The sequence below is a fragment of the Stegostoma tigrinum genome, chromosome 38 (assembly GCF_030684315.1).
Source record: "Stegostoma tigrinum isolate sSteTig4 chromosome 38, sSteTig4.hap1, whole genome shotgun sequence".
In the NCBI taxonomy this organism is placed as follows: Eukaryota; Metazoa; Chordata; class Chondrichthyes; order Orectolobiformes; family Stegostomatidae; genus Stegostoma; species Stegostoma tigrinum.
This window is the reverse complement of record NC_081391.1, coordinates 3,752,696-3,775,184: the sequence shown is the minus strand read 5'-3', so window position 1 is coordinate 3,775,184 and position 22,489 is coordinate 3,752,696. Positions and strand designations below refer to the sequence as shown.

Sequence of the window (22,489 nt, the reverse complement as noted above, 5' to 3'; positions counted from 1 at the left end):
TCTTGATGTGGTGACTCCTGCTACCAGCAGGGGGTGCTCTTGCACAATATATTTGAATTTTTCAATCAAGAAAACCGACTACATAACAAGCTCAGAGATAATGGGAACTGCAGATGCTGGAGAATCCAAGATAATAAAATGTGAGGCTGGATGAACACAGCAGGCCAAGCAGCATCTCAGGAGCACAAAAGCTGACGTTTCAGGCCTAGACCCTTCATCAGGCTCTTCCTTGCTTTGTAACCTCCCTTGCCCATACAAATGTCCAAGACATTTATGTATACATATTTATTTCTGATCTCTTGAGTGTCCCTGATTATGACTTATCCACCATCAGTGACCATTCCTTGCTTCAGATGCCTAGGCTCAAGGCCTGAACACCCTCCATAACAAGCTTCTTGGTTCACATCTCCTGATCCAGTTATCAATCCCTAAATGTATGGGAACACCAAGGTCCACTCCAAGCCACACACCATCCTGACTTGAAAATGTATGTTGCCATTCCTTCCACTGTCCATGGGTTAATTTTTTTTGATTCCTGCCTAACATGTTCTGACCTCACAAACTCGAGGTTCAAGAAGTCAGGTCAGCACCACCTTCTCCAAGGCAACTAGAGATGAAAAACCTAACCAGAAACACCTCCCAATACCACTAATAGGTTGATACTGGAAATTAGTGATATTATGATCAAGGCAAGAAGGGTACGTTGTCAGGATAAGGGACAAATTGAGTCAAGAAGGAAAAAGGATGTATTAGGAAATCAGAGCTCATTTGAATTTGAGAAAGGCAGTAATATCTGACTTACCTGAAGCTACCTAGTAGCAACACTGACACTCGGCTATCTAATGTGGAATTCAAAATAGCATTTGGTAAAGTACCATAGGAGACCACTGGCACAATAATTGTGTATGTTTGAACACATCAAGGAGGAACTGAAGGGAACACTCAGGATTGCCCATCAGTAATCTGGACTAAGGCCTCAGCCTTCCATCATATTTATCAAATAACATAGATCCTATGGCCAGAAAGAACACTACAGTAAGAGGCACCATGGATGGGAGTGTGATGTTTTTACATTGTTGTTCTCCCACCCCCCCAACACACAAATTTTCCCCTCACTGAGGCACAAAGCCCCAGCACTTGATCGCAGCCAATTGGTCTGATGGGAGTGTGATGTTGTAAAGGGACATAAACAGATGTGAGAAATCAGAAGTGGCAGATGGATTTCAATGTGATCAACTGTGAGGAAATTCATTTCAGAGCCAAGTGAGATAAACCGTAATGCTTTCTTAGTGGCAAGATTACAGAGAAGCAGCAAAAAGGTCTCCATGTCACATACATCACTAAAGTGGCCAATACCTTAAGAGGGGCAGTTAGACAAAAGGGAATAAGTGATATTACGAGCTAAAATTTGCATATGAACATTGCATTCAACTGTTGGCTCTGCAAGACAGCTGGTTTCAGAAAGTGAGGGATATCAGCATTATAGGTTCAAATCCTACACTGGTTGAGGTCAACGAAACCTCCATCTTTACAACATTGCTCCTCACCAGAGTTGTTTTTAAATCAACTTTTCCAGAAATGTCATGCTACATTTCTAAAACAGATTCAACTTGAATTTGGGCCTTCTCAGGTGGAGGTATGGACATTACCACTGTACTACAAAAGCCCATTCATCTGACATTTAAACCTTTGGGAGATAGTAGGAACTGCAAATGCTGGAGAATCAGAGATAACAAGATGTAGAGCTGGATGAACACAGCAGGCCAAGCAGCAGAGGAGCAGGAAGACTGACGTTTCAGAAGAGTCTGCTTGGCCTGTTCATCCAGCTCTACAGCTCATCTCATTTAAACCTTCGGGTTTGTCTACTGACTGGCATTGATAAACTGGACATGCCTAGTACGTCCTGGTTTGTTGGCAACCAGAATTAGAACACCTAAAATTCAAGGTTGCCCATTTAGAGATGAAGGAAAGTGCGTTCAAAGGTTTGAGGGGTTTTGAAACACTGCCTCAAAAGTGGAAGCAAGAGTTACTGAACATTTCTAAAGTTAGGGGATAAACAGATTCTTATCTGGCAAGAGAATCTGGAATTCAGAACACGGACTGAGTAGCAATGGTATTATCAAATGGTACAGCAGGCTTGAATGGCTAAAAGTCCTGCCTCTGCTCCAAATTCATACAATTGTATGAATGTCCATATGAACAGTCGGGAAAGAAACAAGGTTTCACATAAGCTTCTGAAATCTCCAAGCAACGATCAATGCTGGAAAACAGGGAAGAATTAAAGGCTTGGCAAAAGCCACTTGGCAGTACATCAGGAAACAAGTCAAAAAGGAAGTATTTGGAATTTACCAGCAGTGATGCAACAAATTTATATGCAGATTCTCCCTAAGATTGCATAATATTTACTGGGGTCAGTTAAGTAACTGGTATTTTGACACCAATTAAATATTTACCCACCATCTTCTCATCCAAATGTCTCCAGGCATTAAACTACCCAAAGCCTCTAAGTTTTCTTAACTTTGAAAAGCTGAGGAAGTGACTCCCATCTGGTGTAGATTTTTTTCCATAATGGCTCAGGAAACCTGAACTGTTAATAGCAACAGCTACATCACCACCACAGGTCATAAGGGAGGTCAGGAAATGGTCTGTAATTAAATGTAGTGTACACCAAATGTAGTGTGAACCTATAATGCTCAAGTTCTTACACTACTAGAAGGGACTGGTTGATAACTACAACATAAAAAGGTTAGAGACATCAGTGTTGAATCAAAAAGATTCATTTCTGGGCTGTGTCACAAATTTGCATGCAATAATGGTTCAGTTCAGCACTGCAAATCTACTCAAATCATGTCTCGTACAGATTGCTATACCTACAAATGATATTCTGACTCAGTCACCATTTGTTAGTGTAACTAAAATTGTCCTTAGGCAAGGATTGTTTATATCCCAGAGACTGAAAGTAGGGGCCCTCATACCAATATTGCAGTTGGCCTGTTAATTTGCAGCTATCTTTTAGCGATTAAGAATAGGCCTCCAAATTTGGATGAATATACAAACCATCCAGCAACATTCAAGCAACTGGAGTGCCAAGTAACATTGGTGCAGTCATTCACCCAGGAAGTGACCATATACAAAAAGAGAACAAATCATTTCCCTGAAGGTATTACAGTATTACTATTGCTGAATCCCCAATATTAAACATCCCAGGATGACCAGAAACTGGAAGTTGAGCTAGAAATGGAAGTGGGCAAGCCATGTACTGTAGCATCAGAGGCTGGCAATTTTATAACAAGTCACTTGATTCCCCAGGTCCTTTTGTCAACCATTGGGCATAAATCAGGAGCGCGATGGCATGATCTCCCATCAAAAGAGAGAATGCTGCCCTAACATTTAAACAGCGATACACCATTCAGGACAAAACAGCATTTGATTAGCATCAATGATTTCAACATGCACTCCCCACTGATTTATATTAACAGCAGTTTGTACCATCTACAAACCGTACTACGGCTCCTTTAACACCCTCCAAACCTACAGCCTCCAGCATACAGAACCACACATGCAGCAGACGCCCAGGGACAGCACCACCCGAAAGTTGCCCTTTGAGCCACACAGTCCTCTTTGGAACTATATTGACTGTTATCACTATCACTGGGTCAACATCTTGGAACTCATCCCCCAACAGCATTGTGGGCATACGTACAAAAGACAGAAGCCCCCTTCCCAAATGACTGCAAAAGATGCCTGATATTCCTAATTTACCATTTTATTTATCAACGAATCCTGATTTAAAAAACCTCAGGGACATCAAGAATTTAAGAAGATTTCTCGCTCAGAGCAGAAATTGACTATTGACAATGAAGCATACCTAGAGCTCTATTTCCCAGCTGGATCGCAACAGGCCCAGCCTCAAAAGGCATGAACAAAGTACAAATTAATGCAGAGAAGCCAATTCAGCCCACCTCCCATTTACTGCAGAGTCCACCTCAGTTGGTTTGTGCCCATCATTTCAGAGACATCAACAGTTGCCAGGAGAAACAAAGCATCCTCAATGGAATGTTCCAGTTGTGTTTCCTTTAGTGCGGCAATCCAAAAAACAACAAAATTCACTGCGCTCTCATAATACCCAATTAGAAATGTAATCAGCTTGGCCTTAGAAGACAATTTCCATCACCCCGCCCAAACCCAGAGATAACACCAGACAAGAATATTTTAAAATCAAATCACTTTTATTTCCTGCTTTCAACCAAAGATAGATCGGTTCTCCCAGTCAACACCATCCCCAGTCTTAGGACCAGTCTGCAGCAGCACCACCCCATTCTGGAGCCTGGGCAGTGGGAGCAGCTGACCAATCATCAGCAGCAGGCTGGGCACTCCAGTCCTCTGTTTAAAAAAAAAGGAAAAGCATTAGAGAATCCCTGAACTCAGGAGATCATCAATCACAAAGACAGAGGATCAACATTAGTGCCTGCTAAAGGATCAACTAACCAAAATTACAGGAGTCAATCACTCTCTATGCAAACAACCTTCACATGGATTTATCATGGACATCATTCAAAATTAAGGCTGGTATTCTATCCTCCAGCCTTCACTTGACTGCCAAGTCAAACTTCATAAACACCCAAGACGACAAAGTGTGAAGCTGGATGAACACAGCAGGCCAAGCAGCATCCCAGGAGCACAAAAGCTGATGTTTCAAGCCTAGACCCTTCAGAGGGTGGAGGGTCTAGGCCCGAAACTTTTGCGCTCCTGAGATGCTGCTTGGCCTGCTGTGTTCATCCAGCCTCACACTGTGTTGTCTTGGATTCTCCAGCATCTGCAGTTCACATTACCTCTGTTCATAAACACCCACACAGTTCTCCTTGTCCCCAACTAACCTGATGGATGTTTCAATGATACCTTCAAACCAGGAACTGCAGAACTGAAAACTAAACCCACAAATCTTTTACCAAAAGAGAATCATTTGGCCCAGAGGCTGCGCTTACAAAAATAACTCAATCTCCATGAGTTCATCGGTTAGTGCAGAGTATAGGAGTTGGGATATCACGCTGAGGCTGTACAATATTCAGGATGTGAGTTTGCTCGCTGAGCTGGAAGGTTAGTTTTCAGACGTTTCGTCACCATTCTAGGTAACATCATCAGTGAGCCTCCGACAAAGCGCTGGTGTTATGTCCCGCTTTCTATTTATCTGGTTAGGTTTCCTTGGGTTGGTGATGCCATTTCCCGTTCTTTTTCTCAGGGGATGGTAGATTGGCTCCAAATCAATGTGTTTGTTGATGGAATTCCAGTTGGAATGCCACGCTTCTAGGAATTCTCGTGCATGTCTCTGATTGGTTTGTCCTAGGATGGGTGTGTTGTCCCAATCAAAGTGATGTGTTTCCTCATCTGTAAGTAAGGATACGAGTGATAATGGGTCATGTCGTTTCCTTACACACGACATGACCCACTATCATTCATATCCTTACACACAGATGAGGAAAGACACCACTTTGATTGGGACAACGCATCCATCCTAGGACAAGCCAAACAGAGACACGCACAAGAATTCCTAGAAGCCTGGCATTCCAACCGGAATTCCATCAACAAACACATTGGCTCCAAATCAATCTACCATCCCCTGAGAAAAAGAACAGGAAATGACATCACCAACCCAAGGAAACCTAACCAGATAAATAGAAAGCGGGACATAACACCAGTGCTTCGTCAGAGGCTCACTGATGATGTTACCTAGAATGGTGACAAAACGTCTGAAAACTAACCTTCCAGCTCAGTGAGCAAACTCACATCCAGAACCTCAACCTGAGCTACAAATCTTCTCAAAACTCACTAGCTGTACAATATATTGGTGAGGCCACTTTTCGAATGTTATGTACAGTTTTGGTGTCCTTGCTTTAGGGAAGATATTGTTAAACTTGAAAGGGTTCAAAAAAGATTTACAAGGACGTTGCCAGGATTGGAGGGTTTGAGCTGTAGGAAGAGGCTGAATAGGCTGGGGCTGTTTTCCCTGGAGCATCAGAGGCTGAGAGACGACCTTGTAGAATCATGGGGGGGCATGGACAGAGTGAACAACCAAGGTATATTTCCCAGGGTAGGGGAGTCCAAAACTAGAGGGCATAGGTTTAAGGTGACGCAGGAAAGATTTAAAGTGACCTCGGGGCAACATTTTCACACAAAAGTCGGTGCATGTATAGAATGAGCTACCACAGGAAGTGGAGGTGGGTACAATTACAACATTTAAAAGGCTTCTGGATGGGTACATGAATAGGAAGGGTTTAAGTAGGATATAGGCCAAATGCTGGCAAATGGGACTAAATCAGTTTAGGATATTTGATTGGCATGGGCAAGTTGGACTGAAGGATGTGTTTCTGTGCTGTCTAACTCTGGCTCTCATAATCCATGCTGGTATGGCAAAACCCTTCTGTTCTACCACCTTCTGGTGGACAAATACCCAAAGATCCCTCTGCTCCAAGCTTGCTAGTGTCCTGTCATTCATTGACTACTCCCTTGTCTTTTTTCACTTTTCCCAAAGTGCATTTACCACTGCATCTGCCCATCTAACCAATTCATCTATATCCCGCTGCAACCAAAAACCACCTTCCTCACTGTCAACTACCCGGCCAATCTTTACATCATCTGCAAAGTTACTAATTCCCCCTGCCCACCTCATATCTTCTGCACACATACTGTATTCATTCAAACTAATCTTTGGATCTTCAAAGGCTACTGGACTCTGGTCAACAGTGAGTGAGGGATCTTGTGCTCTCGACAGCTGCATTCTGTACTTGGCGAGTTTGATTTTGCAATCCACAAAATCTGGCAACAGTGAATTCTATCAGTTGTGACAAAACAATATTATAGACCCACTTACTGGAAAATAATTCTATTGAATTCAGGAAATGCAGCTAATAAACTGGAATGGCATATTTGTTAGCACAGTTTAATGCTTCAAGAAATCAGTTACTAGAGAACATTAAAAAATAATCCTTGCTGACAGTTTAAAGATGGAGATCAAAACTGTTCTAGTGATAGTGGGATGGAACAGCTGTAATGAGGCTGGACATCGTCTGGGATGTTGAGTGTGCAACTGCACATCAAAAAAAGAACTGTTACTGACGCAAGACAGAGGTGAAGCTTTATTTTAAAAAATGGTTTGCTTCTCCCACAGCCTCCAATCTCCTAACTCTGACCAAAATCATTCACTAGTGAAGTGCTGGTTACCCTGAAACTCACTTGAAGCTGTTTCAGCAGTGAATGTTGCCGGCTTGGCATACGTACTCGCTGCCTCCAGCGTCTCGGCCAGGTTTTTACCAGTTGCAGCTGCAAATTGCTGGATGGGCACAGACGGGACTTGCACCCCCTCGGACCAGTCGGCAACCTCAGGCTGAACGAACTCTGCGACAGGAGCAGTCCACTCACCCTGGTACTCCTCCTTACCAGCAGCCTTCTCTGCAGCAGCTTGCTCCTCCTTCTCAATCTACATGAGAACCGATTTTCAAAAGAAAGAGAGATGTAGTTAACAAGAACCACGAGTCATTCATTGTTTCAAGCAAAAGTGATACTCTTGTCAAGGTGTGTAAATGCAGTGAGATACCAATGTTATTTTAACAATAGTTAAATTCAAAATCACTCCCTAGATATTCCAATGACAGATTAGTACCAATGTGGTCTTCAGCCGACAGCAGAGCACCTTGTCAAATAGCCCTGAGCTCAGGGATGTCATAGGCTAACTTCGAACAAATTTATCAGATGCAACCTTTTAACACAAAAGGGAAGACATCTCCACAGTCACTGTTGTCATTTTTTTTATATACACAGTATTGGCAAGATCAGATGAAAATAAATCGGACACTCTGAGGGAATTAATTGAGCAAGGCAGCAGATCTCAGTTTGGAAATGGAAAAATTAAAAGTGGTGCACAAAGATCTTTCAGAAGTAACCAGACAACTCTCAAACAAACGGTAATCAGTCATTTATCAAACTCACCTCATCAGGATCCCTGTAGAAGTACAGATCAGGCATCACCTCCCACGGATGTTCACGGCTAATGGTTCCACGCATACGCAGAACTTCCCGGGCAAGCATCCACCACATCAGACCAATGGAGTGCGCACCCTAGCGGAGAAAACACAAACAGTTGAGAAATCTGGTCATGGGCTTCCATCTCCCAATATCTGCAGTGAAAGATCAAAACCTTACACAACATTTCAAAGTCACAAGGTTACAGCAGTCAATCAACGTATTGTAAAATGTATTATACGTGGTGGATCGGATTATCCCTCATTTGTTTCTTGACCGACAGGACGAGCTGAACAACTCCTGTCAGCAGTGTTCTATTTGGGAGTTCACTGGCTGCGTGCAGATACCGCTTGCTATGAGAGGCAGGCACCAGTTGCCTCAGTGAGCAACAATGTTAGTAGATGGCAGCAATGCACAGGGGCAGTAATGACCCACAAGAGGCCCTCTGGCAGTCATTCCTATCAACTTGGATAGGAAAAACCCTCATTATAATAAGTTATACACAGAACCCCAAGACATCTCAAAGCACTTTACAGTCATGAAGTACCATAGAATCTGCTCATAAGATCATTCAAAGATATAAACTACTCAATCCCTCAAGTCCACTCTGCAATTTAAAATCATGGCTAATCTGATTAGAAAGTGGAATTGAGCATCAGACTTTCCCAGAAAACTTCTGACTCGTTAGTCAAGGATCTAATTACTTTTGTCTTAAAAGTATTCAACGACCATCTCGTCTGGTATTTGGGAAAAAGAATTCCAGACATCTACTCATTTGCTCAAGCAGCACAAAGCAGTCCGAAATGGCCGGAGGGTCTCATCAACTGCCTGGGACTGAATCTGTAAGGATTACTAATATTATTTCCAATGTAGCAGGGATTACTACCAAACCTTACTGACTGAGCCAGAGACTCGAGCAGTGTTAGAGATTCCTGCGTAATAGTGTTGCACATTTCCTACTCTCAGAGTTCATTGGCCACTGAGTGGCCTCAGCTCCAAGTTCTAGCAATGTGCACTGCTGCCCACACCAAGATTCAGATTCACCACAATCAGTTTTCCTATGACCCCTTTTATTACACACTGTCTCCTACATGACACCTCAACGAAAATGTTCTTAAGTCCACAGGCACAGCATCCGCTGCGTTCCCACATCCACTAGATCTTTCACTTGCTCAAGCAGTACCTTCAGTTGTGTCAGACACATCTGAAAACCCGATGTGGTTGAAAATACGTTAATTAAAAAATCAGATACTGTAATGGCATAATTATTGTCATAAAACACTTCCGACCACAGATCCTAAATGGGTCCGCAATAAGCCAAGTCCCTAATGAAATAGGCATTCCATTGATTGCAGCCCCAGCTCTTCCAATGTCCCTTCAGTATAGCTTTACTCTCATTTCTTCCGACCTCATCTCATTCCGAATCAGGGCTCCTTTGTGCACGGGTCTCTCTTCCTCCTCCCCTGCCTGCCCACCCTGAGCATGCTCCATCCAGGTTAGACCATCAACTGTTCTGATCAACTGGACAAAGACAGCAAATTTCTCTCATATACATATATGAGCAGTAAAGGCATAACATCAGGAAATATCTCTAACACAAGACAGCAGCCTTCATTATCAAGAAAATTGCAAACAGCATCTTCAGAATGAAGTTAAAGTTGCGTCAATTAAGCCACACTGGATGAATGCAGAGTAATAAACAGCTGTACCTTGTTGTTGCACGGAACTGCAATATCCACATAACGCAGCGGTGAGTCAGTGTTGCACATGGCAATGGTTGGGATGTTGACATATGATGCTTCAGTTAATGGCTGGTGATCCTGTCGAGGGTCTGTCACTACCAGCAGACGGGGCTCCCTGAAGGCAGCCTGGATTTGATTTGTGAATGTACCTGGGGTAAACCTTCCTGCAATTGGGGTGGCACCAGTGGCAGCAGCAAACTTCAGCACAGCACGCTGGGGAGCAAGAGGCAGTCACTGTAAACAAACTTGGTAAGAACCACTCAGTAAACCAGCCGAGCCCACCTTGAATTTCTTCAATATTTGAAGATGGTTCAAAACAGAAAATGGATGTGTGCAACTCCGAAGTGGGATTTAACAAACCTTCAAAGATGTTAAAATGTGGTAACTCTTTCATAGCCCGCTTCATTATTAATATCCAACAGGTGTCCATTCTCAGCTTTCAAAGATTAAGGTTATCTCAAAGTTAAGCTGCACCCCACTGTAATGCCAATGTGAGAACTAATTGTGACAAGGATTACTATCAAACCCCACTCATCGAGTCACAAGGACCCTTGTGGTGTTAGCGAAAAACCTGCCAGATTTATTGTAGCACATTTCCGACACTTGAGAGTTCACTGACCAAGATACTGGCCCCAGCTCCCAGGTTTTAATAATGTGCAGTTTTACAAGATACCAGTCACTCAGTGAAAACAGACTCAAACAGATCGTTACTTTCGTACCCACCTGTCCAAATGGTCTAGAGGAGATGACACAAACGTCAGCTGGGTTCTCAATAGAGACAATGGCACGAGCAGCAAGCAGCAGTTTCTCCCATGTTTTCCTCAGATTGATAATATAGATACCTGCTCATCAACAGGCAAAATCACAGTTAATCCTGTGTTTTGTGACATAAACCCTTCCTTCCCTAAAACAATGTTAATTATGGTCCGCAAAACACGCAAACAGAAATGGCTAATTACTCCAAGGGATGGATTTGCAAGGGAACGTGATAAGTGAAATTCACTGGGCAGTTTTCAAAACAGCCCAATACGGGTACTGAACGATTCATATGCAACAATAATCTATGAAAAGTTAGACAACTGACGAACGATGGGATAATGGCTGATAGAGATGGCCCAACTCCACTTTTCTGCTTTTACCCCAGAATTCTTGATTCCATCACAGAATGAAACTTTTTCTACCTTGGTCATGAATATACTTAATGACCCAGCCTCAACAGCCCTTTTCAGTAAAGAATTCTACTGATGCACTATCCTGCATAAAAAAGACACTTGTAAATTGTTGAGCACTGCATCACTGAAAATTCTTCTTTGCTGTCCAGTTAACAACAGACTTGAGGTGGGGCTCTCCAGGAAAGGTGACTTTGTAGGGAAGAAAATGACTCACTTCTGGCAGAGATTAGAGGCAACGTGTAAACCAACACATTATCCTAACAGATTCAATTGCATAGCATATTGTACCACTAGAGGAGAACAGAATCCTCTGGATATCGCTGGAGAACTGCTGAAAGCCTCAAACCAGCTAACAAAAAGAATGCAGAGCATTAACAGTCTGCCTCTTTCTTGGCCAAATGCACCCATTTATCCATTCCAGATTATAACACAAGCATCCCCCAGTGCAATGACTACATGCTTCACACCTTTTGCAGCAGGAACTATTATCAAACCCCACTCATTAAATCAGAGACGCTAGTAGTGTGAGCGAAATACCTGCCAATTTAGTGTAGCACATCTCCAACACCCAGAGTTCATTGACCAAGGACTGACCTCAACTCCAGGTTTTAAGAACATTGAAAATAGAGCAAAGAAAATCACCCCACATCCTTTGGAAGCTGGAGGTACCAGGATTTCCTCCAATTCCCCAGATCCACATCCTCATGGCATTGCCTCCTACCCAGCACTTTCCCCTGCAACCGCAGGAAGTTCTACACTTGCCCCCACACCTCCTCCCTCTCCCTCACCCCCACCCCAGGCCCCAAGATGACTTTCCATATCAAGCAGATGTTCACCTGCACATCTGCCAATGTGGTATACTGTATCCAGTGTACCTGTTGTGGCTTCCCTTTACATTGGGGAAACCAAGCGGAGGCCTGGGGACCGCTTTGCAATGAACAACTGCAACCCCAGTCGTGAACCATTTTAACTCCCCCTCCCATTCCTTAGACGACATGTCCATTCTGGGCCTCCTGCAGTGCCATAATGATGCCACCTGAAGGTTGCAGGAACAGCAACTCATTCCACTTGGGAACCCTGCAGCCCAATGGTATCAATGTGGATTTCACAAGCTTCAAAATCTCCCCTCCCCACTCTGCATCCCAAAAGCAGCCCAGCTCGTTCCCGCCTCCCTAACCTGTTCTTCCTCTCACCTATCCCCTCCTCCCACCTCAAGCCGCACCGTCATTTCCCAACTACTAACCTCATCCCGCCCCCTTGACCGGTCTGTCCTCCCTGGACTGACCTATCCCCTCCCTACCTCCCCAACTATACTCTCCTCTCCACCTACCTTCTCCTCTATCCATCTTCGGTCCATGTCCCCCTCTCCCTATTTATTTCAGGACCCTCTCCCGATGAAGGGTCTAGGCCCAAAACGTCAGCTTTTGAGCTCCTAAGATACTGCTTGGCCTGCTGTGTTCATCCAGCTTCAACAGAGGGGCAGCTTTGGCATAGCATAAAGAATATAGTAAAAACAATACAGTGCTCCATAATACTGTATGCTGAAATTGTAGTGCCTTAAGCCAGGATGTTCCCTGCAGCTAAGATAACCCACTTACGAGATACTAATGCACACAGTAATCTAGCAATTATCATTGAAATGTAACAAATCTTTAACTTTAGACTATACACACTAAAAAAGGATTAACAGCAGAGTGAGCTTGTCACCCTGAGGCTGGTACTAAAGATTCAGAGACACAAGTACCAAGTAAACCTGTTGTCATTATCTGGTCTGGACTACATGTGCGTCCAAATCATCAGGAACATCTGAAACATCAGTGAGCAGCTCCACTGTTAGAGACAAGCAATAACGCCAGACGTTTCAACTGCACCCACATCTCACAAATAAATTTTAAAAAGCAAGCGAGCTGGGGAAACTGGGTGGTTTCAATGGGACCAGAGTTCAAATCCAGCCCAGACTATCAGTTCCACAACTAAATGGGACAGTCATACAACTGGCAAATTAAACCTGGTATAAGAAATGGAAAAGAACCATGTGCTAATAAAGTGTCTTCAATGTATAGAAAAAAAAACAAAATAAAAAAACCAAGACAAGCAACTGCAAACATGTTGAAAAAGTACATTTCAAAGAGCACCAGAGGATCTGAGATTTTAGTGACTTGTTGTGAGGGTGTACTGAGATTAGCAGAGCTGCACAGCACTGACGTGGTGCGAATGCACAGAAGCAAGCCCCTTTCTCCAGTGCACCCCAAAGATTAAAGAAGCCACAATGAGAAGTTTGAAAGTTCCCAACTACCACAGGAAACAGATCCAACAAGGACTGTGAGCATAGTGTAAAAATAGGACAATTTTGCCATGTAGTGGAGCCACATTTAGAATGCTGCATAGTTAATGCCCTTACGTAAAGGATTCAACTGTAATATCAGATAAAGTTCATTCAAATGATTCCTAGAATGAAAAGGTTATCTTGCAAAGAAATACTGCATAGCTCAGATGCGTACCCACTGCAGATTGCAAGAGAGTTGAACTTACTGAACATCATGGTAGGGTGAACACAATGTTTCCTCTTCTTGTACAGTCAGGAATGACAGGACAAAGTTTAAAAATAAAGAACCCCCACTGGATAAAATTAGAGGAATTTTTTCCCCCCTCGATGAGTCATGGGTCCAGAGAATTCTCTTCTCCAGAGAAGAGTGGCAGCAGAATCACTGCGTGCTTTTAAGACAGAATTAGATCTTTGATTGACAAAGGAGTGAATGATTATAGAGAAGGAGAATTAAGCCACAAACCATGGTCTTATCACAGTGGCTCAGTGGTTAGCACTGCTGCCTCTCAGTGCCAGGGACCCATGTTCAATTCCAGCCTCAGGTGACTGTCTGTGTGGAGTTTGCACATTCTCCCTGTGTCTGTATGGGTTTCCTCCAGGTGCTCCTGTTTCCTCCCACAGTCTAAATATGTGCAGGCTAGGTCAATTGGCCATGCTAAATTGTCCGTAGTGTTCAGGGATGTGCCGGTTAGTTGGGTATAGGGGTATGGGTCAGGTTGGGATGCTCCGAGGGTCGTTGTGGACTTTTTGGGCCAAAGGGCCTGTTTGCACACTGTAGGAATTCTATGAATCCATGATAATTCAAATTCCACAGCAGACACACGGTCTGATTAACCTATTTTGGTTCCTGGGATTTTCTGAGACCGTCAGTGCTGAGCTGAGCAGTAGTACTGCATAAACAAAATATAACCTCCCCCAAGTTTAAACTCCTCCTTTGACTCATATCATGTGCCTACCATCACTCTTCCTCTTGTAGACATACTGCTCCATCTGGAAGTCCAGGTTGGTGCTGCCCAGGTGGGTAGAAGCAGCAAGGAATTTAAGGACATCCTCTTCCTTCATCTGCAACGCATCGAGACCTCCGGACATTGTGAATGTTTCCCGTTAAAAGCAACGATGGGTAACCTAAAACACAAAAGAGTCAGACATGTTAAACAGACAGAAACATGAGTACAGGCAGATGAAGTCCCACAGTATAGTTACAACTTCAGCACTTCTCACTTCATTTTTATGAAATTAGTATCTAGATGGGCACAAAGTGCCAGGGCACAGTAGGCTATGGACCAACAGCAGGTAAATTGGATTGGTGTAGATCGGTGTTTGTTGGTAGGTATAGAAACAGTGGGCCAAAGGTCTTCCTTCTATGCTGAATGACTCAAAGTTAATGTTGACTTCATTATACACTACAGACACTGCTAAACCTGCTAGGAACATTCAGCATCTTCGGTTTTCATTTCAGGTTTCCAGCAGTATTTGGCTTTTGTGTGACAATTTCATTGTAACTGCCTCCATCACACTTCTGGCAGTGCATTCCAGGCACTTATCATTCCATGCAAAAAAAAAATTGCCAACATTTCTACCCTGTAAAACAAAAAGACTCCAACTATCTATGCCTCTATCTGCTTGCTCCCAATCCTTCGATCTAAATCAAGTGCTTCAAAACTTCAGCAGATGAAAGGCCAGCCTGTTGAACTCTACCTTAAGACAACCCACACATTCCAAGTACTAGTCCGGTCACCAATGCATTATATTCTTCCTTAAATAAGATGAACAATACAGCTTACGATACTTGAGACATATTACCACTAATGTACTGTATAGACAGAGCATTACCTCCCTATTTTTGTACTCCATTCATTCCCTACAAAATAAAAACATTGCTAACTTTAGTTATTGGCTGTATCTGCATAATAACTATTGTAATTCCTGCATTAACACACCCAGATCCTCTCCAATTCAAAGCTCCGTGTTTCCACCTAATTATTGAATTCCGCAATCTTCCCACCAGAGTGAAGAATTTCGCATTTTCCTACATTGTAGTCCATTTGCCAGTTCTTTGCCACTCACTGAATCTGCTATCATCTTTTTGGGCCTCCTCAAAATGTATGCTCCTGCCCGTCTTTGTCTCATCAGCAAATCTGGCAATAACACTTTTCATCCCTTCAACCAAGTCTCAGCAATGATCCCATGATGTCACTTGTCACAGTCTGCCAACCAGAAAAACGCCCAGTTGTGCTTATTCTGCTTGCTGTTACCCAGCAATTTTCTGCCCATATCAATATGCTACCCCATACATCAAGAACTCCTACTTTTTGCAATAACCTGTAACATGGCTGTTCAATACCTTCATCCACAGCACATGCTGCTACCTTAAACAACTTCAAAAAGATTGGTCAAGCTGGAGTTCTGTTTCAAGAAATCATGTTGACCCTGCCTGATTATCTTGAATTTGTCTAGGTGCCTATAACTTTTTTTTTAAAAAAGGAGCTAAGCTTGCTCTCTTTCAATCTTATGAGACCTTCCTCAATTGAGTTTTGGAAAATTAAAGCCAATATATTAACACCAGTCATTTCTTAAGATACAAATGTAACCTAGACATTTGTCTGCCCGTGACTCCAAAATTTATTCAGCACTGCTTTTCTGGTGATTGCGATTTAACACAGTCCCTCCCCTCCCTTCCATTTCCAAATTTATTGCTGCTTCCGGAATGTTGCATGCATCCTCTTTAATAAAGAATAATGCATAACATCTGTTAATTCAACCACCATCTCATTTTCAATTATTAATCCTCCAGATATTTAGAACCGATAAATTCTAAAAATATTTATACAAACGCTATCAAGTTTCATACTTTGAGAAAACTTCCTCAATTTTTCCATCCTTGTTAATTTTTGTCACCATTCTTTACTGTTATATTCTGTTCAACTTCTGACTTGAAGCATATCTTTGCACACTACACTTTTCCTAAACGCTTGATACTACCTTGAACTTTTCTAGTTAGAGAGAGGTGGTGAGTACGTCCCTTGGGATTTTTCTTATTCTACATAATGAATGCACCCCACGTGTGGTGTTCTGCAATATCCCCTTAAATGTCAGTCACTGCATCTTGAGTGACCTATCATTTAACCCACTCTACTAATTCACTTTAGCTAGCTCTAAGTTTATGTGCCCTCGACTGGATTTAAATCTTTAAAAATATTCTCAGACCCACATCTTTCCCTCAAACTGCCATATGCTGGCCAAGCAGGTTGATTAGGGAGGTTACAGTTGCCACCAACAGACAGCTGATAACAGCGATAGCTCAGTATGGAAGCAATGTTTGCAACTACCAAGGGGTGCAGTATGTACAATATACAAGAGGCAGTGGTATATTTAAGCACAGCTTCTTTGGCAGTACCTGGCCAAGACGTTAGGCTCTGAATACCCCCACCCAGAAACTTCCCTGCAAGTCACACATCATCATTCGGTAAACGTCACTGGTCAAAATCATGGAATTCCCTTCACAGCACGGCAGGGCCCCCAACACCACATGGACTGCAGTAGTGCAGCACCACATCGCCAAGCGCAATTAGGAACTGACAGGAATGTCAAATTGTAAGCGTTCAGCTGAACGGTGCCTCACTGACATGGGGCTGAGAGCATTTGGCCTCAGGACCACGTGTTGACCCGCTACTATATCCTGCGGCCCGCTCCCTGCTCCCTGAAATATAACAGCAGCCTAGGGGTAAGGCTCCGCTTGAATTTCCTCCCTGAAGCACGCTCAGCCTCCATCATTTTACTGACTGCCGCTGGGCCGCCAAACGCTCAGAGCCTGAGGCCTAAAACCCACCCACGTTCCCCGGCTGAAGCGACTGGATCTTCGCCCGAGTCCTTCTAACGATTGACTAAGATGCCGTGATTGTTTTAACGGGAAAGTGTTTGTGCGTGTAAGAACGTGTATATACAGCGGACTGTACGCGCCGCCGACCCGACCCGACCCGACCCGCACCGTCCGCCTCCCCCTCCCCCTCATCTTTGCTTCACTCACTCGGTACAACGCCGTGTGGAAGCTCGGCAGCAAAAGAGGCCTAGCGCAGGAAGTGACGCCATTTATAGGTGACCCCCCCCGAGCCACACCCCGCGAACCTCGATCAATCAGCTCGAAGCTGGTGGGACATTCGTTTCCGGGTGATCTACAGTAGAGCGAACAGCCAATGGGGAACTTCAAACCAGCGTCTACAGGAAAACAACACATACGGACCAAATACTGAACTACAGGAGCAACCATCCCAACACCCACAAATGAAGCTGCGTTAGAACATTATTCCAACGAGCCACCACACACTGTAGCACAGAGGAACTACGCAGAGCAGAGGAAAATCACCTCTACAGCGTATTCAAAAAGAATGGGTACCCAATGAACACAGTCCGCCGATTCCTCAGCAACAAACCCAAACAAACAGACAAAACGGGCTCAGAAACCATAACCACGCTCCCCTACATCAAAGGCATTTCCGAAATGACTGCCAGATTACTCGGACCCCTTGGCATCAGGGTAGCCCACAAACCCACCAACACACTAAAACAGCAGCTAATGAACTTAAAAGACCCTATACGGACAACAAGCAAAACGACGTCATCTACAAAATACCTTGCAAGAACTGTGACAAACACTACATTGGACAAACTGGCAGGAAGCTAGCCACCAGGATACATGAACATCAACTAGCCACAAAACGACATGACCCACTATCAATCGTATCCTTACATACAGATAAGGAAGGGCACCACTATGATTGGGACAACACATCCATCCTAGGACAAGTCAAGCAGAGACACGCACAAGAATTCCTAGAAGCATGGCATTCCGACCGGAACTCCATCAACAAACACATTGATTTGGAGCCAATCTACCATCCCCTGAGAAAAAGAACAGGAAATGACATCACCAACCCAAGGAAACCTAACCAGATAAATAGAAAGCGGGACATAACTCCAGCGCTTTGTCGGAGGCTCACTGATGATGTTACCTAGAATGGTGACGAAACGTCTGAAAACTAACAAAATGTCTGAAAATGAACCTTCCAGCTCAGCGAGCAATCTCACATCCACATTTTTCCATCCCCACCCTTGTCTGCTTTCCGGAGAGACCACTCTCTCCGCGACTCCCTTGTCCGCTCCACACTCCCCTCCAACCCCACCACACCCGGCACTTTCCCCTGCAACCGCAGGAAGTGCTACACCTGCCCCCACACCTCCTCCCTCACCCCTATCCCAGGCCCCAAGAAGACTTTCCACATCAAGCAAATGTTCACCTGCACATCTACCAATGTTATTTACTGTATCCACTGTTCCCGTTGTGGCCTCCTCTACATCGGGGAAACCAAGCGGAGGCTTGGGGATGGCTTTGCAGAACAGCTACACTCAGTTTGCAACAAACACCTGCACCTCCCACCTCAAGCCCCACCCCATCCCCTACCCACTAACCTCATCCCATCCCCCTGACCTGTCTGTCCTCCCTGGACTGACCTATCCACTCCCTAACTCCCCACCTACATTCACTTTCACTGGCTCTAACCCCACCTCTTTGACCTGTCTGTCTCCTCTCACCCTATCTTCTCCTTTATCCATCTTCTATCCGCCTGCCCCTGTCTCCCTATTTATTTCAGAATCCCCTTCCCCTCCCCCATTTCTGAAGAAGGATCCCAACCCGAAACACCAAGCTTTCCTGCTCCTCTGATGTTGCTTGGCCTGCTGTGTTTATCCAGCTTCACACCGTGTTATCTCAGATTCTCCAGCATCGGCAGTTTCTACTATCTCCGGCCAATTCTCACTTGTCCTTTTAAACACGGACAAAGAGGGACATGAATTCGACTGGGACAACACATGCATAATCACACAAGCCAAACAGAGACATGCCAGGGAATTCCTGGAGGCCTGGTATTCTAACTGGAACTCCATCAACAAACACATTGAATTAGGCCCTATGTACAAACCACTGAGAAACAGAACCAGAATTGGTACTATACACCCCAACAAACTGAGGCATATAAATAACAAGCAAGACAGAACAACAACACTTCACCGGACACACACTGTTGATGTTACCTAGCAGGGTGATAACACATTTGCAAACAAACTCACCGGCTTGGCAAGCATATCTACAACGAGCTACAAATCTTCTTGAAAACATTTGACCAAAGTTCTGTCAAGAAATGAATCACATTCAGCTATCTAACTCAATTCAGTATCCATCAATCCAAAATTAAAGCAAATTGATCCTACGCGACTGCCATTGAGATTCTTGAAATATGTCAATCTTAGAGTGCATCAGTTCACTTCAGCACCAGTAGGGGAGGTCTTGGCCTAGTGCTATAATCGCTGGACCGTTAATGCAGAGACCCAGATAATGTTCTGGGGACCTGGGTTCGAATCCTGCCATGGCAGCTGGTTGAATTTGAATTCAATAAATGCTTGGAATTAGGAATCTAATGATGACCGTGAATCTATTGTCGGGGAAGAACCTCTGGTTCATTAATGCCCTTTAGGGGAGGAAACTGCCACCCTTACCCAGAGCAATGCGGTTAACTCTTAACTGCCCTCTGGGCAATAAATGCTGCCTAGTCAGTGATGCCCTCATCCTGGGACTGAATAAAGGGAAAAGAAAACCATCTTCCTATTATACAACTCTGGCAATTGTTGGTATCAGTCAGAATAGCAATTTGGTATTTTCAGTTCCCAGTTCTGCCTCTTGATCAGTGATCCTCTTCTGAAAAAAATGTTACGTTCAGGCTCAGGTTTGAGACATTTCTTGGTCTAGTCGTCAAGACTAGGATGCCTGGCAATTAGGGAAATCTATGTCTCATAGCCCTTAGAGCACACACTGTCAATCAATTAGATATTGGCTAATCTGAATCTTAACTCCATCTACCAAATAGGTTTCATAACACTTAGATAATAAAATGTGAGGCTGGATGAACACAGCAGGCCAAGCAGCATCTCAGGAGCACAAAAGCTGACGTTTCGGGCCTAGACCCTTCATCAGAGAGGGGGATGGGGAGAGGGAACTGGAATAAATAGGGAGAGAGGGGGAGGCGGACCGAAGATGGAGAGTAAAGAAGATCGGTGGAGAGAGTATAGGTGGGGAGGTAGGGAGGGGATAGATCAGTCCAGGGAAGACGGACAGGTCAAGGAGGTGGGATGAGCACATCCCTCACCTTCCTGGACCTCTCAGTCTCCATCTCAGGCAACCAGCTTGTAACTGATGTCCATTTCAAGCCCACCGACTCCCACAGCTACCTAGAATACACCTCCTCCCACCCACCCTCCTGCAAAAATTCCATCCCCTATTCCCAATTCCTCCGCCTCCGCCGCATCTGCTCCCACGATAAGACATTCCACTCCCGCACATCCCAGATGTCCAAGTTCTTTAAGGACCGCAACTTTCCCCCACAGTGATCGAGAACGCCCTTGACCACGTCTCCCATGTTTCCCGCAACACATCCCTCACACCCCGCCCCCGCCACAACCGCCCTAAGAGGATCCCCCTCGTTCTCACACACCACCCTACCAACCTCCGGATACAACGCATCATCCTCCGACACTTCCGCCATTTACAATCCGACCCCACCACCCAAGACATTTTTCCATCCCCTCCACTGTCTGCTTTCCGGAGAGACCACTCTCTCCGTGACTCCCTTGTTCGCTCCACACTGCCCTCCAACCCCACCACACCCGGCACCTTCCCCTGCAACCGCAGGAAATGCTACACTTGTCCCCACACCTCCTCCCTCACCCCTATCCCAGGCCCCAAGATGACATTCCACATTAAGCAGAGGTTCACCTGCACATCTGCCAATGTGGTATACTGCATCCACTGTACCTGGTGCTGCTACCTCTACATTGGGGAAACCAAGCGGAGGCTTGGGGACCGCTTTGCAGAACACCTCCGCTCAGTTCGCAACAAACAACTGCACCTCCCAGTCGCAAACCATTTCCACTCCCCCTCCCATTCTCTAGATGACATGTCCATCATGGGCCTCCTGCACTGCCGCAATGATGCCACCCGAAGGTTGCAGGAACAGCAACTCATATTCCGCCTGGGAACCCTGCAGCCTAATAGTATCAATGTGGACTTCACCAGTTTCAAAATCTCCCCTTCCCCTACTGCATCCCTAAACCAGCCCAGTTCGTCCCCTCCCCCCACTGCACCACACAACCAGCCCAGCTCTTCCCCCCCACCCACTGCATCCCAAAACCAGTCCAACCTGTCTCTGCCTCCCTAACCGGTTCTTCCTCTCACCCATCCCTTCCTCCCACCCCAAGCCGCACCCCCAGCTACCTACTAACATCATCCCACCTCCTTGACCTGTCTGTCTTCCCTGGACTGACCTATCCCCTCCCTACCTCCCCACCTATACTCTCTCCACCTATCTTCTTTACTCTCCATCTTCGGTCCGCCTCCCCCTCTCTCCCTATTTATTCCAGTTCCCTCTCCCCATCCCCCTCTCTGATGAAGGATCTAGGCCCGAAACGTCAGCTTTTGTGCTCCTGAGATGCTGCTTGGCCTGCTGTGTTCATCCAGCCTCACATTTTATTATCTTGGAATTCTCCAGCATGTGCAGTTCCCATTATCTCTTTCATAACTCTTAACCTGTTTCTCAATCTTAGATTTGGCATTTTCAGTTGACACTGGGCTCAACAGCTTTTTGGGTGAGGAATTTCAGATTTATACTACCTGTTATGGGAAGAAATGCTTTCTGACATCACCCCCGAAGAGCATAGACCCAATGTTAAGGTTATGCCTCCTTGTTCTGGATTCTGCCCTTCCAGTGAAGATAGTATCTAACTTATTAAATCCCAATTAGTTTGTCTCTTAATTTTCTATAGTGAAGGAAATGCAAGCCTAGTCCATGCAATCTGTCCTTCTAATTTAATCCTTTAAGCCACAATAATAGAAAGAGCTTCCCACAAAGAGAATGACCAACCACAAATATAACTTAGAGAGAGTCATTTAAGATATAGTTGGAGGAGCTAAGTTGTACACAACAGTCTTTTCTGGCTGAATTTAACTTGTGATATTTTAACTGACCCTGGGAATCAGAGTAGTCAGGGATTATCGGAGAACAGCCCATCACTATTGCAACAGGAACTATTGCAAACACCCTGTTAAACAAGATGTCATTGCCATCTTGGACAGATAAAGAACTGTGAACTTGCGACTGCAAGGAATAATGGCGGCTTTGTTCAGATAC

General features: G+C 44.6%; 1 protein-coding gene and 3 non-coding genes across 4 annotated transcripts; all 4 read right to left on the bottom strand.

Annotated features, from left to right (window-relative positions):
* Positions 1-4,210: 4,210 nt before the first annotated feature.
* On the bottom strand, positions 4,211-17,388 carry rpsa (ribosomal protein SA). Its single transcript, XM_048521524.2, has 7 exons — positions 17,284-17,388; positions 14,213-14,381; positions 10,482-10,600; positions 9,726-9,971; positions 7,984-8,112; positions 7,231-7,474; positions 4,211-4,383 (listed from the first exon to the last, which is right to left on the bottom strand). Exons 2-7 carry the CDS (start codon positions 14,343-14,345, stop codon positions 4,289-4,291), a joined length of 966 nt encoding a protein of 321 aa, XP_048377481.1. The 5' UTR covers positions 14,346-14,381; positions 17,284-17,388; the 3' UTR covers positions 4,211-4,288.
* LOC125447333 (small nucleolar RNA SNORA62/SNORA6 family) lies at positions 8,882-9,033 on the bottom strand. Its single transcript, XR_007246540.1, has one exon. It is a non-coding gene; the product is annotated as a small nucleolar RNA SNORA62/SNORA6 family (small nucleolar RNA).
* On the bottom strand, positions 10,259-10,419 carry LOC125447332 (small nucleolar RNA SNORA62/SNORA6 family). The gene has a single exon (XR_007246539.1). It is a non-coding gene; the product is annotated as a small nucleolar RNA SNORA62/SNORA6 family (small nucleolar RNA).
* LOC125447334 (small nucleolar RNA SNORA62/SNORA6 family) lies at positions 11,399-11,553 on the bottom strand. Its single transcript, XR_007246541.1, has one exon. It is a non-coding gene; the product is annotated as a small nucleolar RNA SNORA62/SNORA6 family (small nucleolar RNA).
* Positions 17,389-22,489: the final 5,101 nt, after the last annotated feature.